This window comes from Seriola aureovittata, chromosome 10, assembly GCF_021018895.1.
Source record: "Seriola aureovittata isolate HTS-2021-v1 ecotype China chromosome 10, ASM2101889v1, whole genome shotgun sequence".
NCBI classification, from domain to species: Eukaryota; Metazoa; Chordata; class Actinopteri; order Carangiformes; family Carangidae; genus Seriola; species Seriola aureovittata.
The window spans coordinates 3,619,835-3,634,481 of record NC_079373.1 but is presented as its reverse complement, the minus strand read 5'-3'; the positions used below and the strand labels follow the sequence as shown (position 1 = coordinate 3,634,481).

Sequence of the window (14,647 nt, the reverse complement as noted above, 5' to 3'; positions counted from 1 at the left end):
GTAACCACAGACTAAATGATGCAAAGTTGTTAGAGGGAGGGAGAGCAAAGGAAAAATTTTTTACAGCTCTGCAAATAGCAGCCAACTAGGCCCACAAGGCCAGTGCAGTAAGAACTAATGTAAATTTCAAGCTTGCAGCTAAATTCAGGCTGAGTGGAACCAAGATTGAATGACAGAGACAGGGAGAGTGAAACTGTCTTAAAGAAGATGGGATCCAGAGTGATGGAGTACCCTGATGGCTGATAACGGATGAGAGGAGAGAGGGTAAAAGGAGAAAGACTCCCATAATTCCTCTGTTTTTTTTCTCCAGCTCTGTCTGTCTTGTCACTCTTTATTTCCAGCAAATTACTCTCTCATTCCCCCTCTGTCCCTCTTTCCTCTGTGAGTCCGTCTGTCCGACCGCCTCTGTTCCCGCTGTGTAATCTCTCTGTAATTTCTCTCTGTCTTTTTTCCCTCCCTCTCCCTGTCTCTCATTCTCTCTGTTCTCTTGGATTTTTGAGACCCACAAAACAGGCCGAGCTGCAGCTTATCTCAATTCCCAGCATGCTCAGGCGTCTATTGTCAATCACCTGGACCTACTGAGTGTTACACATCAACACATCTCTGAGCAAGGCCATTACACACACACACACATTTGCTGTACAATAGATATCAGACTGGAGCAGATGAATTAGTCTGCAGACTTTTCTGCTCTATTTGTACTGACACTGATGATTAAATTATTGCTTAGTTGAAGCGTCTAGCACAACTAGTCCATAGCTGGTTTTTAATTATCATTGCTCAACTGTCTTGTACAGTAAATCCTAAAATATATTATACATCATCCATGTTTTAGTTTTGTTTCATTTACAGGGAATAAAATGATAAACATGTGAATAGACCCTGAACTAGAAATAACATTTACAAGCTGTGCTTCCAGAATCCAACGCTGACATGGACTAGACATTTTCAAATGTCTACTCTTAGTATCTGAGAACTGACCCAGGACCTGAGTCAGGCTGGAATGTAGTTCAGTAGGGTCCCATTGGCCCCAGCTCTGACAGGACCTCAGGTCCCTTTCTGATCAGGAATCAGGAAACTAATATTTTGGACATCAGGTTCAAGTACATTTTTCACAGGTCTGTTTTGGATTGGTTCAAAAATATTGACACAAAAAAATGTCTAAACTCTATGGATGGTGTGAAAAAGAAAAAGAAATAAATTGTTAATAATCAGCATTAGATCTGGTGTCTGCCAGCCGAGCAAGCACACTGTAGTTTTATCTATAACCTGTGTACAGAGTGATGTAAGGTTGGAACGTGTTAACCTGGTCGATGCTGAAACCCTCAGGAGAACAGTATCAAAACCAAAGCTCTCCACATGTTACTTCACCTCCAACCTCCCCTTAATGTTGACTTCTGTATCAGGTTTTAGAACACATCACAGCATAGAGACTGCCCCGCTAAAATAAGTGAACAATATCGGAACAAATCTTGACAGCAGCCACCAGATTCTTATAGATAATTATAATTAATTGTCCAGAATTAAGAGGTTTACCTCCTTGCAGAAGAAAACTTTTTTGTATCATTTTTTGTAGCACTCCTCCATCCAATACTACCTAAGGTTACCTGTGGGGTACCATAAGGATACATTTTGGGACCACTACTTTTTAATTTGTAGAGGCTGGGCAGCGGACTCAGCCCAATCTAAGAAGCAAGAAATCTAGGAGTGGTTTTTGACTCTGATTCTAATTTCAAAGCTCATGATGTATGTGTCATAAAAACAAAATGTTATCATCTGAAGGACATCTACAAAGTGAGGTTATTTCTCTTTCTGAGCAACACAGATTGATTTATAACCAACAGTTTTGAGTATTGTAACGCTCTCCTTTGTGGTCTAACAAACAACATGATAAAGCAGTTACTCAAAATACTGCTGCACGAGTGCTGACTAAGACCAAAGGGAGGGCACACATTATTCACAAGTATTCAGACCCTTTGTTGTGGTACTGTGGTCTGGCACATCCTGTCTGCTTTAATTGTCCTTAATTGTCCTTTAATTGTTTAGAGTCTGATTAGAGTCCACCTTTCGCAAATTGAGTTGATTGGACATAGTTTAGAAAGGCACACACCTGTGTGTATATAAGGTCGCACAATTCACACGGCCGAGGCATGGATCAGAGCACGGGTGTAAAACCATTTCTAAAGCTTTGAGTGTTTCCAGGAGTGGCCCCAAAACTGTGAAATGGAAGAAGTTTGGAGCAACCAGGACTCTTCGTAGAGTCTGTGAAACCAAGTCTTGGTCAGGGAGGTCCCCTGCAGAGATGGGAGAACCTGCCGGAAGGACGACCATCTCAGCAGCTCTCCATCAATCAGGCCTTTAAGCTTCAGTGGCTAGACAGATGCCACTTTGAGTAAAAGACATATGACAGCCTGCTTGGAGTTATTTGAACAGCAAAGACTCTAAGAGCATAGGTTGTGATGAGACAGAGCAGAACTTCAAACATTATGTCTGACAAACACAAGGCACTACTCATCACTTGGCTAACACCATCCCTATGGTGAAGCATTTTGACAGCACCTATCCACATTACGATGTTTTGGTTCATAAAAATATTACAAATAAGTTATATATTAAAGTGTTGCATGGTTAGACACCAAACAGAGCACATTTAACAAGGTTGGAGATGCTAAGAGACTCTTCTGACATTTTCACTGCATACCGATAACAAATATGACTCTAAATTCTCCATCCTTGCTGCCCTGAATGAGCACAAAGTTAGACTGCAGCTTTAATTTTGTGCATAAATCTATATGTACTAAATGAAATGGACACAGAACACAGAAATAAAATGTGTTATGTGTGTATGTGCTGTGTATTTTAGTTGGTGTGACGCAGGTGAGGGTTATTGGTAGCACCGAGTCCACGTGAGCTGACCACTGGATCTTTTCTGGGCTTCGACTTTGCATGATGATATTTTAATGCCTTCCACTAAATATAGCCCCTCGCACAGAGGGGGGGGTGCAGATACAGACATAGAAGTCAGGAGGGTGGTATGGAGGCGCAGAAAGCGAAAGAGTGAGTGTGCAGTTTACCTCCTGCAGCTCAGGTCATTGGAGGACACGAAAAGGGACAAGAAAGAGGGAATTTAGTGCTGTGATTCAGAGAAGCACAGAGCGACTCCTCCAGCTCATAACTGATGTGAAGGTGCTAGATGCCAAATGTCTTTTGGCAGGCAGGCAACCGGGAGAGACAGCTGAAAGTCAAGAGGGAAACAGGGGCAGGTGAGAAGAGAGCTAATGATGCAGAGACCTGGAAGAGTCTGCACAACCTCACATCCCATTTCCTCATGTTCTGATCACAGTCTCATTTGTAACATATTTCACATGTCATGACTTTTGTCCTGGTACAATTTATTTTGATGTCATCCATAATTTCATATTTTATTCCTGGGAATTTCACCCCAGATTTTTTTCAACAGTTTTTCTAAAAAGCTAAAACATCTATATATCCTAGTTTAAACCAGTATCTGCTGTTGTACAGGATGTTAAAGATGGAATGCCTCTTTCGTTTAAGATAATGCAATTACTTTGTTAGCAATGCGCAACATTTCCCATGAGTTCCAGAAAGTAGTAGTAAGTCAACTTTGAATGAATTTGACCTAAAGTCATTTGTTTTATTCATCATTATTCATTCATTTGCTTATGTTTTGATGGATGAATAAGGAATGCAATCCATGAGTCAAACTACTTCCACTATATGGAGTTAAAGATTCATGCTCAGAATTCAGACAATCCTATAAAAGACAGACAGTACATATAGTGTAGCAAATAGGGAGGGATTTTGAACACACTTTTTACGTACCCTGCACATGTGTTATAATCCTTGATTAAATAATATATATTACATAACATATTGTATATGTAGAATGTGTATGTAATATTAAGGGTAGTCTCTTCTTATTTACATTCTGTGATAGCAGCCTAAGGATTTTAATGTCAGATTACCTATCTGTCCAGATAGATTGCTGTGACATTTAGGGTTTATTCATGCTCCTCAGATGGTGAACCATTTTCAGATCACAGCTTCAAATTCCAACTTTTCACTTTACTTCTCACAACTCTCATCAGTGTCAAAGCTGCAGGACAAAGTGATGAACTAGATCAGAAAATACTTTTCAAAAGGACACAGACAAATTATATATTTTTAAATTTAATGTGGAGAACTTGTTCAAAAATCTTCAAACCGGAATATTAGTTTCTTCAGCACTTTCATATGCACATTGCAGCTTCATGACTACACGTGCAGGTCTTTAAACTCTCAGTCTGCTCTATAGCGTAGGACAGTATGTTACCTTCTGTACTGCAATGACCTAGTTCCAGCTCAAACTGGATTTCAGATCACATGCTCATAATGTAGCTGCAAGATCATGGACGTTCTTTTAGATTAACAATAAAATCAGCTGTAAAATTCAGTCAATGGAGGTTAGCTAGACCAGGGGTTACATGCTCTGGTCTGCGATAAGCTTGGGCACTAACTTTATCCAGATGACCCCATCTTTTTAACCATTTTACAGGTGAAAGAAACAAGATTGAACAAGCCTCTTCACTTGATTATTAAAGCTTGGATCAGATGTTGACTTTAGATTGAATTCACTCTGCACTCGCTGTCAAACAGGCAAAGTCATGTCACTTAAACTATGCAGACTTTTTGGGAGCTGATTAATCTGAGTGTTTCCTGGTTGGATTTGTGTGCTAAGGCAATTTGAGGAAGAGGAAGAGGACGAGTAGAGCTGCTGTGTTGTTGTTGTCACACAGTGTATGTAGATTCCTATGATTTAACCCAGAGCGCTCTGTACGAGAGATGCTGGGTGTTTTCAGGAGGGTGGCAGAGGATGGAGGGATAGAAGGGCGTGCTACAATGAACAATAGAAGAGAGGAAGAGGGGTCAGGAGAGGATAGAGATATAGAGAATGGGAGCGGGAGGGAGGAGGAGAGCTGGGTTATGGGAGTTTGTTGAGGAACTAAGCTGATTTGCAGTCAGAGCACGTCTTCTGTCTCCATCTCATCGTCTGCCCCCCTCTCCTTATCTATCTATCTATCTATCTATCTATCTATCTATCTATCTATCTATCTATCTATCTATCTATCTATCTATCTATCTATCTATCTATCTATCTATCTATTGTTTAGTATTTAGGCAATAATATGTGACATACAGATGTGATGTATATTTATTCAGACATTGTACTTAAATGTTACGACTTTATTATATTATTACCATTTATCTAACAGCTGTAGATCTTGCAGCTATAAGGATTTTGTAGATAACATCAGTTTTACATCCAAAGCAGTGTGACAGTGGAAACTTTTTTGCAATTTGTTCCTTTGGTATTTATCTATATTTTCATATAAACAATGGATAAAATGAAAATGTGTAATTTAAAGGATCACTCTGAGCTGGGAATTATCATTCCACTCTGCAGTTTCTCGCAGTGCTCTACGGTGCTTTTTAGTGTTTTTTTTACTGGTGGAGACAAAAACAGAGCTAAAAGTAGATTGAACTTCGTCAAATCAATTACAAGGTGTCATTAATCTCAGCTCCACAATTATTGGCAAAACACAAAGATCTCTTGTTCATGCAATAGTAAACAAGTCCTCAAAGGGCGTTTATGATTATCAGTAACTCCACACATGATCCTTATGAATTCTTCAAACCAGTGTCATTAGAAATGAGTTTATAGATCATATGACCAAGTAGAAGAAAGTTTGGTTTTATTCCAGAAGCCATAAGACTTGTGAACATCATGTGATGGACAGTTTATCTTTGTATAGACTGATGAGTATAAATGCATTTCTTATGCACTGGTAATGAGCGTCTGTAGTCTTGGACCATAATCAATCAGGTCCTAATTGGCAATTGGTTTTGTATTTTTGTTATGTATTTTTATTTTTTTTTTGTCTGTTTTTAAATTTGCAAATAACGTTGCCTAAAATATGCCCTTGGGGGAGGAGTAAAGCTCTGAATTGAACAGACAAAGAGAACAGTAACTATAAGCAGTTAAAGCAGAAAAGGGTGCTATAAAATACAGCAGTTATTAGCTTAGCACCAAAGATTACACACAAAAATACAGATAATAGGTGACTAGCTGCAACCACCTTGGCTCTTAAAGCCACAGTATGTAATGTTGTATTCACAACTGAATGTGGAGAGGCTTCTGACTCACTGAACACGCTGGTAGCAAGCTAGTATTAGTATTAATTAGTATTAGGCCACAGAGTCTTTGTTGCCCCACAGTGGCAGAAATCTGGTGTCATGGAACATTTTGGACCCATCAACCCACATATTGACCTGAAGATGTTGAGGATTAGCTCTATAATCGAAAGATCAATACTTAAGTGCTAATTAGCAAATGTAATTAGCATTGCCAGTGTGGGCACCCATACAGAAATGTAACACTGTATTTGACAGACTGTATATAGCCCTATATCAAGAGTGATGTTGCCATATATGTCACCTATCAGGGGATATGTTATTAGCATCGTTTCCTACTTGGGTGACAACTAGCTTCTGTTCTATTTGCAGAGTAATGCAGAGTAGAGTAGAAGTGATAGTTGTCTCAGACGGTTTTGAGAGTTGAGTTGTATCAGTATTTCTTTATATTATATTTCCATCACCTGCTCAGCTTTTTCCATCTGTGGCATATTTGAAAAACTTGCAAACTATAAAGGTTGTTGAGTTACTATGTCACCTGGTAACTGTGATCTGTCATCACCATTCTTCTTTTTAATATGGTGATTTCGATGTGTATTCGTTATTATTCTGTTAGGATACCTCTCAAATCATAACATAAAAACACAGTTAATGTTAATGCTACAATATTCCATTATGGAGTTAAATATTATTCAAAATATTTCTTAAATGAATTAAAATAAAATGGGAATACATTTTATAGCACTTTTGGCCTTAGTGTGAAAACCATTCATGACTTCTTAAGCCTGCATTCATTACAGTTAGTAAATGTGTGGAAGGAAAAATACTTAGTGTTGAATTTCCATGTGATGGGCATTGTTATTTCTTTACTGTTGAAACAAACTCAAGACTCCTCCTCATCTTAAATGTCCTCATTGTGCATTGGTACAATCAGGAACTAACAACTATCTACTGTGTATAATACACCAAGCTGCTCCCCCTACTGCCCTCTGCTGTGTTTGATATGCTGTCAGACTATGAAAATGTCACTGTTTTTGGTACATACTGATATGTGTTCTGCTCTTTGTGTGTGTGTGTGTGTGTGTGTGTGTGTGTGTGTGCGCCTGCCACCTTAGATGATGTGTTGGCGAGGGATGCCGGTGAGTGTGTGATCTGTCTAGAGGAACTGCAGCAAGGGGACACCATAGCCAGACTGCCGTGCCTCTGCATCTACCACAAAAGGTGATACACACACACACACACACACACACACACACACACACACACACACACTTGAATCACTGCCCGTTATATCATTTTGCACTTCTTCTAATTAAATCCACTTACTGGATAAGATAAGATGGACAGTGCTCGTTGCCTTTGATTTAGATATTATATATATTATATCACTGGATAATAAAGGTGCTGCGTGTAGCATTTCTAAACATTCATATATCACTGTCAAATCAGCCTTGATAGCTCGGGATAATTAGCATAAAGAAATGAGAGCAGGCTGGAGATGACTGATAGCTGCTAGTGAGTGTCAAAACTCTTACAGCTAAGTGGCTATTTTATATATTTACCATCAGAAACAGTGTTTTACCCCAGCACTACTGGTTTATCCCATTAGCAGAGCTTGGTGAAGCCATTTACACTAACTGAGCAATTTATTAGGAACACCACACTAACACTGGGTAGTTCCTCTCTTTGCTCTCAAACAGCCTCAGGTCTTCATGTCATAGATTCCTCAAGATGTTGAAACTTTCCTCTGACTCTGCTCCATGTTTGAGACTTCAGCTTTGTGACATGGAGCATTATCCTGCTGGAAGTAGACATTAGCAGATGGTACTGTGGCCATGAAGGGATGAACATGGTCAGCAACACTACTCAGAGAGACTGTGACACTCAGACCAAGACTGATTTGTATTAAAGGCCCCAAGTGTGATAAGAACATTCCCAAAGCCATCACACCACCAGCAGCCTGGACTGTTGACACAAGGCAGGTTGGGTCCATGGATTCAAACTCTGACCTGACCATCTGCTGCCTCAGCACAAATCCACATCCATCACACCATCTGCTGTTGTAGTCCATCCATCTCAAAGTTGGACATGTTGTTCCCTCTGAAGCTTTTCTGTTCACCACAGTTGTAAAGATTGGTTATCTGAGTGACCGTAGTCTTTCTGTCAGCTCCAACCAGTCTGTCTATTCTCCTCTGACCTCTGACCTCTGACCTCTCTCACCAACAAGATGTTTCCTCCACAGAGCTGCTGCTCACCGGAAGCTTCAGAAATTCATTATACTGCTGCCACATGATTAGCTGATTAGATAATTGCATGAAAAAGAAGGCGTACGAGTGTTCCTAATAAAGTGCTCAGTGATTGTATATGATCATATTGATCCAATGCTTTTTCAGTCTCATATTTTAAATTGTCACTTCAAATCTTAAACTGTGATACAGCAGTATTTACATTTTAGTCATTTCAAGAATAAAACATGAACTGCTGAAAAACAAAAACTTGGAAAAAACAAAGTTGTAAAGAAAGGTGATGATGCACAGGATTAGTTGCATGCTAATTAATAAAGGTAAATAAATTGAATGGTCGTGGCTCAGCACTTCTCAAATCAGCGGCTGTAGATTTCTCAACACATGCGTCCTGCTGCCTTCGAGTGGCTGCAGGGATTTAATGAACTGAAGGAGAAGTTTTCATACATTATAAAACAGATACTGTCAGAATCAATCAGTCTTTCATTCATAAATCACTCCTGCTTTAACCACATTAAATGCATTTTTTAACGCCAATTTAAATGCATCTATTGGCTGGAGAGTCTTAAAGTTGCTTAATTACATTTTGAGCATTATTTCATTATTTATTTATTTTTTTACAAAACTTAATTTATATGACAGCTGTACTGTAATTTTCCAGAAAAAGATTTTACATGCAAAACATAGATGTACTGTTTTACATAAAAACACCCAGAAGTAGTTGGTTCCTCTTCAATAACAACATTAATGTGAAATACTTCTTATATATTGCGATATATTCCAAAAGTATTTAATATTATACAACAGTATAATCCTCAGATGGTGCTAGTTTTCAAAATAAGTACTTTTATTTTTGACAAAATAAAGTTTTACTGGTTCTAGTTCTGTGGTGTTACTTTAGTAACATTTTGAATGCAAGACTTTTACTTGTAATGGAGTGCTTCTACATTGTGGTTCACTACTTTCACTTAAATAGCTACTTTCACTTTATTAAATGGTCTTCCTCTACCACACAAAAATACTGATGGTTCCATAAAACACAGTCACAATGTGAAATGTTACAAGTTTAAAATAATGCACATATGAGTGAGTCTTATTTATATGTTTACATTTTGTGTATGTTCTGTTACTGTGGAGGCCTTCCTACATGCCTTTGTGTTGCTTCAGCAGCAATCCTCTGTAGTACTGAATCCGTTTAACACTACACTATCATTCAGTCGATATCTTACGATGTCCCTTGTTTAATTAGATGTATTTTTGTATTTTTTAATTATGACTTTGCTGACTGTAATTTTTCTCAAGCCCTGATGACTGACCTTTTGATTAGTCAGCTTAGTGCGCTAAGTGTCCTCTGTATTCTGTAGACTAGTGGTTGTGTAAAGTAACTGTGTGTCTATGTGTATCTGCAGCTGTATAGACTCATGGTTTGAGATCAATCGGTCCTGCCCTGAACACCCATCTGACTGACTTACCACCAGGCCCACTATGAATACTGTTCAAGGTGAGACCATGCACACACTGTGAATGCTAATGTTTAAAAGATAAGAGTGTGCAAGTAAAGCAGAAGCTCATATTTACTTTAAATATCCAGATTGACTTTTTCCTCCATTGATATAATGGATTTGATGCATTTGACTGGATACAAATTCAGTTGAAGTATTATAGATATTGTTGTGAATGGGAAGCCCTTTAAACAGAACCAGAAATTGTTAGAAATTGGTGAGATTTTATTCCTGTATGAATCTGTGTCAGTATCTGTGTTATTATTAGAAGTATTATTAGTATCCTGGGTTTCAAAAGACTAATTGAAGCTTTTAGAAATAAAAATAATTTTAATTTTAAATTTTTATGATGAAAAATTTAAATGATAATATCTTTATTTGTATAGAACCTTTCAAAGGTCAAGCCACATAGTTCTTTACAGAGAAGATACAGCCACAATAAAACATAACACCTAGAATAGGACACATTCATACTGTAATAAGACCAAGAGTCTACAGCCATGCTAGCACCTCTATGAGACTGTACTTAGACACACAAGTGCTCTGAGCTAAATGCTAATTTTAGTTTGCTAACATGTTCTCAGTGACAATGGAAACATGATGATGTCAAGCGGGCATGTTTGACTGATGGGAATGTCATTAGTCTTTCAGGTGAAGGTTCATAAACTAAAGTGTTGAAGAAATGAATATGTTGACCTGATGACAGCACCAAGTCATAGGATCACCAAAGTCATTTGGATTCATCCTGATGGGAATGAATGCCCGCACCAAATTTCATTGCAATCCATCTAATAGTTGTTGACACATTACAAAAGAAAATGGGGGAAATGATACATCCTCTGGAAAACATTCATGTTCACTTAATCTGGTAATCTGGTAATCCAGCCAGTAGATTTTGACATATTCCACTGGTTAAGTGAAATTTCTGACCTAGTCGTGCTGGGAGAAAAGTCACCCAGAGGTTCACCAAAGTCATTAAGAAAATTCCATGACAATCCATCCAGTAGCTGCTCAATGGGATTTAGTATGAATTATACTAAAACACATAAATGTTAACCTCATGAAGGCTGTAGATGAAAGGGATCAAGTCAATGAATGTCTGTACTGAATTTCATGGTAATCCAGTATTTTTTGAGATGTTTCAGTCTGTACCAAAGTGGTGGCTGACCAATGCACATTGCACATAGAGTTGAAGTGCTAGCATGGCTAACAATGACGAATCCTAGAATAATATTAGGGTTAAAGATGAAATCATCTGAATGTCTTCTCTTGAACACAAATATTGGTAGAAAAAGTCACATCTATACAGTCTCTGTTTTTCTATGGTTCACTCTTATATACAGAGTGTGTTTATGAAATTGCACAAATTATTATCATCTGAGCCACTGAAATCATTTTCATCCACGAATATGTTGCTTAATGAACCACATTTAACTAAAACACTCCCTGTCTCTCTCTCTGTGTCTGTCCCTTCCTCCTCTTTGTCTGCAGAACATCTCGTGGTCCTGCCATGGATATCTGGACACAGACGCAACCAAATCCGATGAAACAATCAAAGCGATCAACACATACTTATCCTGACAGAATCCATCATCCTAACCAAGATAATTATTCCTTGTGAACTGAACCAAAAAAAACGTGACCGTCAAACCATTGTACATTAAAGGGCCCCTCCCGAGCCCACCATTTTACATCTGCTGAGAAGACTGCTTTAAAAATCCACATTCCTTCCTCCCCCCCCTCACATATCCTGGCAAACAGAATCCCTGAAAGGGCTTCATCAGGCCTCAACTCCCCTTCCAAATCAGCCGTGGCCAGTTGCCTCTCTGAGGTGCTCAGGTCCTTACAGGTCTCCAGCAGCTGGCCTTCCATCTTGTATCTGGATCCAATCCTGTCGGTCATTTGTGTCCAACCCTCCCATGGCCTTAACTGGGGAGAGGAGAGGGAACAGAGCAGGGAGGGGGCAGGAGGGATGAGGGTGGAAGAAGAAGAAGAAGAAAAAGAAGACGAAGATTGGAAGAGAGGACAAATGGATGATTGTTGAATTGCAGAAGCTTGCTATGAGAAACAGTCTTGTACAATATTCAGTGGGCCTCTCATTTCACAACAGGACTCCGACTCAGTGACATCCTCACATAAAAGACTCGGTCCCGGTGTGCTTCTCTCTCATAGTTCCTGCCTCAGTTCTGTGTCCTTCCTCGCCAATTTGACTCATAAGAATTACATCAAAACCTTAGATCGGGTTTATGCACACCTGGGCAGGCAGGGAGGGTTTAGCATAAAAAAAAATAAAAAAAAACCTGGGATGTCAGCTTGTCTTGTATGTACAAAATAGAGGGGGGAAGCTGAAGACGGACTGGGGATGGAGGAGTAGTCTGAGCACGCTCAGTTCTGATTGGGAGGGACGAAGAGGCCAGCAATGTTGTTTACGCTCCTACTGTGTAACATGTACGTTAGGGATGCTCTAGTGTCAGGCTTCATCCTGTATGTGTATGTACACCATGTGTGTGTGTGTGTGAGTGTGTGTGTGTGTTCGAGAGACCTCGGAAGGGTGACAAAATAGCTTTTGCTGAAGCATAGTGACTGTGTGTGTGTGTGTGTGTGTGTGCGTGCGTGTGGTGTGTGTGTGTGTGCGTGTGCGTGCATGCGTGTGTGTGTGTGTGTGTGAAACAGCATGAAAGGTCAGTGTAGAGGGCCCACTGAGACAGTGCTGTGTGTCTATGTATTGAAATGTTTACAGTGTAGATGTCCATGTTCCCTGTGTGTGCGACTGGCAGTCCTCCCTTTACTTTGCTGATGTTTACAGCTACAAAGAAGCGACATGACATATTGTAAATTATACATGTAACCTCTCTCAGTTCTTTCTTTTTAGATCTGCCAGATTTTTTCATGTGATCACAATTGGTCATTTTCTAGTGAGAGCCTTGAGTGTGAGAGTATGTGTGCCTGTGTGTGTGTGTGTGTGAGTGTGTGTGTGTGTGTGTGTGTGTGTGTATCTCCGTGCATATGACTGTTTGTGCATGTGTGCTTGAGTGTGAGACTCATGCTACTGTCGGTTCCCCACATTGTGTTTCTGCTAGAGTAGGTCTGGTTAACTTCGACTGGAGACGTGAGCCACTCAGACCTGAAAGCGGACTCTGTAGTCCCACTGTGGATCCACTGAACGGGGCTTATTTATTCATTTGTTCATATTTAACAATATTTGTTTAATATTCCAGTCATGTGAGGTGTTACTCACTCTTCAGAATGCCAGAGCTGATTTATGAAGACTACTACAAACCAAATCATACAAACAAACTGCATTTACAAAAAGCTACTGTAAACAAATGGTGGAATAAATTGTGCTAGATGACACTCTGTTTTGAACTTTGATTCTGTGATCCATATACAACTTACACAACAGACCAACACTCAGCTTCCCATCTTAAAGCTCCATATTTCACACTTTTCCAGTGTTTTATTTGAAGTGTTGATCCATAAGAAGATATATTTGTGGTTTTAAGAACTAAAAACCATCTCAATGTAGTTTTACATCTCCTCTCTCAGGCTTCTCTCTGGAGCTCTAGTAACAACAGGTCAGTGAGCCAATCAGAAGAGAGGAGGTTTTGAGCCTCTCTTCTGATTGGCTCACTATTTTCTGAGTGATTCAATAAAAATATAGTAGATTTCAGGTAAACACTCAGAGAAACCAAATCCTGCAGGGTTGGATGGTGGGTCCAGGTGGTCCAGGTGGGCGGGGCTTGGGGCATCGCTGAGGATGGTGACTGCTTTGTTGTGACATCACAAAGTTCCAGAAGTCCTGACGGCTGGTTTTAAGGCTCAGTTGCTGAATACAGGCTGTGTGTATTTCTCTGTGGACTGAGGCCTTGATACTTTTACAATCTTAGTATAGAACCTAGACCTGCTTTATAATCAAACAACACATGGACATCTACCTTTAGACTATATGGGACCTTTAATGCTGACATTACTATTAGCCTATAGACATACAATGCGATCATACCTGTATATTAATGGTACATCAGGCTAAAGTTGGTCTTCAATGAAAAATCCACCGTGAAATGTTCAACACACCCCATGAGTTATTTTATGATCAAATGTGATGTATCCACTTTTTCTAAACAGGGTTTGTGTGATCCTGTTTCAATTAGTCATTATTGTTTTTTTGGCACGGTGGATGGATCTAAACACTACAATACCCATGAGTCTTAGCTACCATTTCTATGGAGAAGAAGCCAGAGAAGTAAAAATTAGAGCTGCAGTGAATTGAAAATGTTTTGGGACATAGGGACACAGTTGCTGATATCATCTCAAATTTAACCACAATTTGGAAGTGGACTTTAAACTGCTGAGCCTTTTATGCATTCTCTACAAAATCCAGCTTTCACTGTTTCACTATTCACTGCTGCACACATCAGAGGTTTGTGATAGGTTATCAGATATTTTGTACCAAAATACACCTCAGGAGTTGTGATTTTATTTAGGAAACAAACATTTTCTAATGCCTACTTATTAATATGTTTTGTAGCTGCAGTGCATTCTGGTCTATTGAAGCTACTGAAGGTGGTCAACATTGGTCTGTTTTACTTTTCATCGACTAATTTCTACTTGAATTATGGTTGAACATTGGTAATAATACCATCTGCTATCAAACTCCATTGTAGCTTAAGGAAATATCCTAGTTTGACATCACTTTGTCTACGTATGGCG

At 39.3% G+C, this 14,647-nt stretch overlaps 1 protein-coding gene across 1 annotated transcript in view; it reads left to right on the top strand.

Annotated features, from left to right (window-relative positions):
- The window catches only part of znrf1 (zinc and ring finger 1), a 67,070-nt gene extending 53,779 nt beyond the window's left edge, over window positions 1-13,291 (top strand). Inside the window, exons 3-5 of the mRNA XM_056387837.1 lie at window positions 7,308-7,413; window positions 9,845-9,936; window positions 11,429-13,291. Coding sequence (XP_056243812.1) covers window positions 7,308-7,413; window positions 9,845-9,902 — 164 coding nt within the window. The 3' untranslated portion in view covers window positions 9,903-9,936; window positions 11,429-13,291. The remainder of the gene's footprint in view (window positions 1-7,307; window positions 7,414-9,844; window positions 9,937-11,428) is intronic.
- The last annotated feature ends 1,356 nt before the right edge of the window (window positions 13,292-14,647 follow it).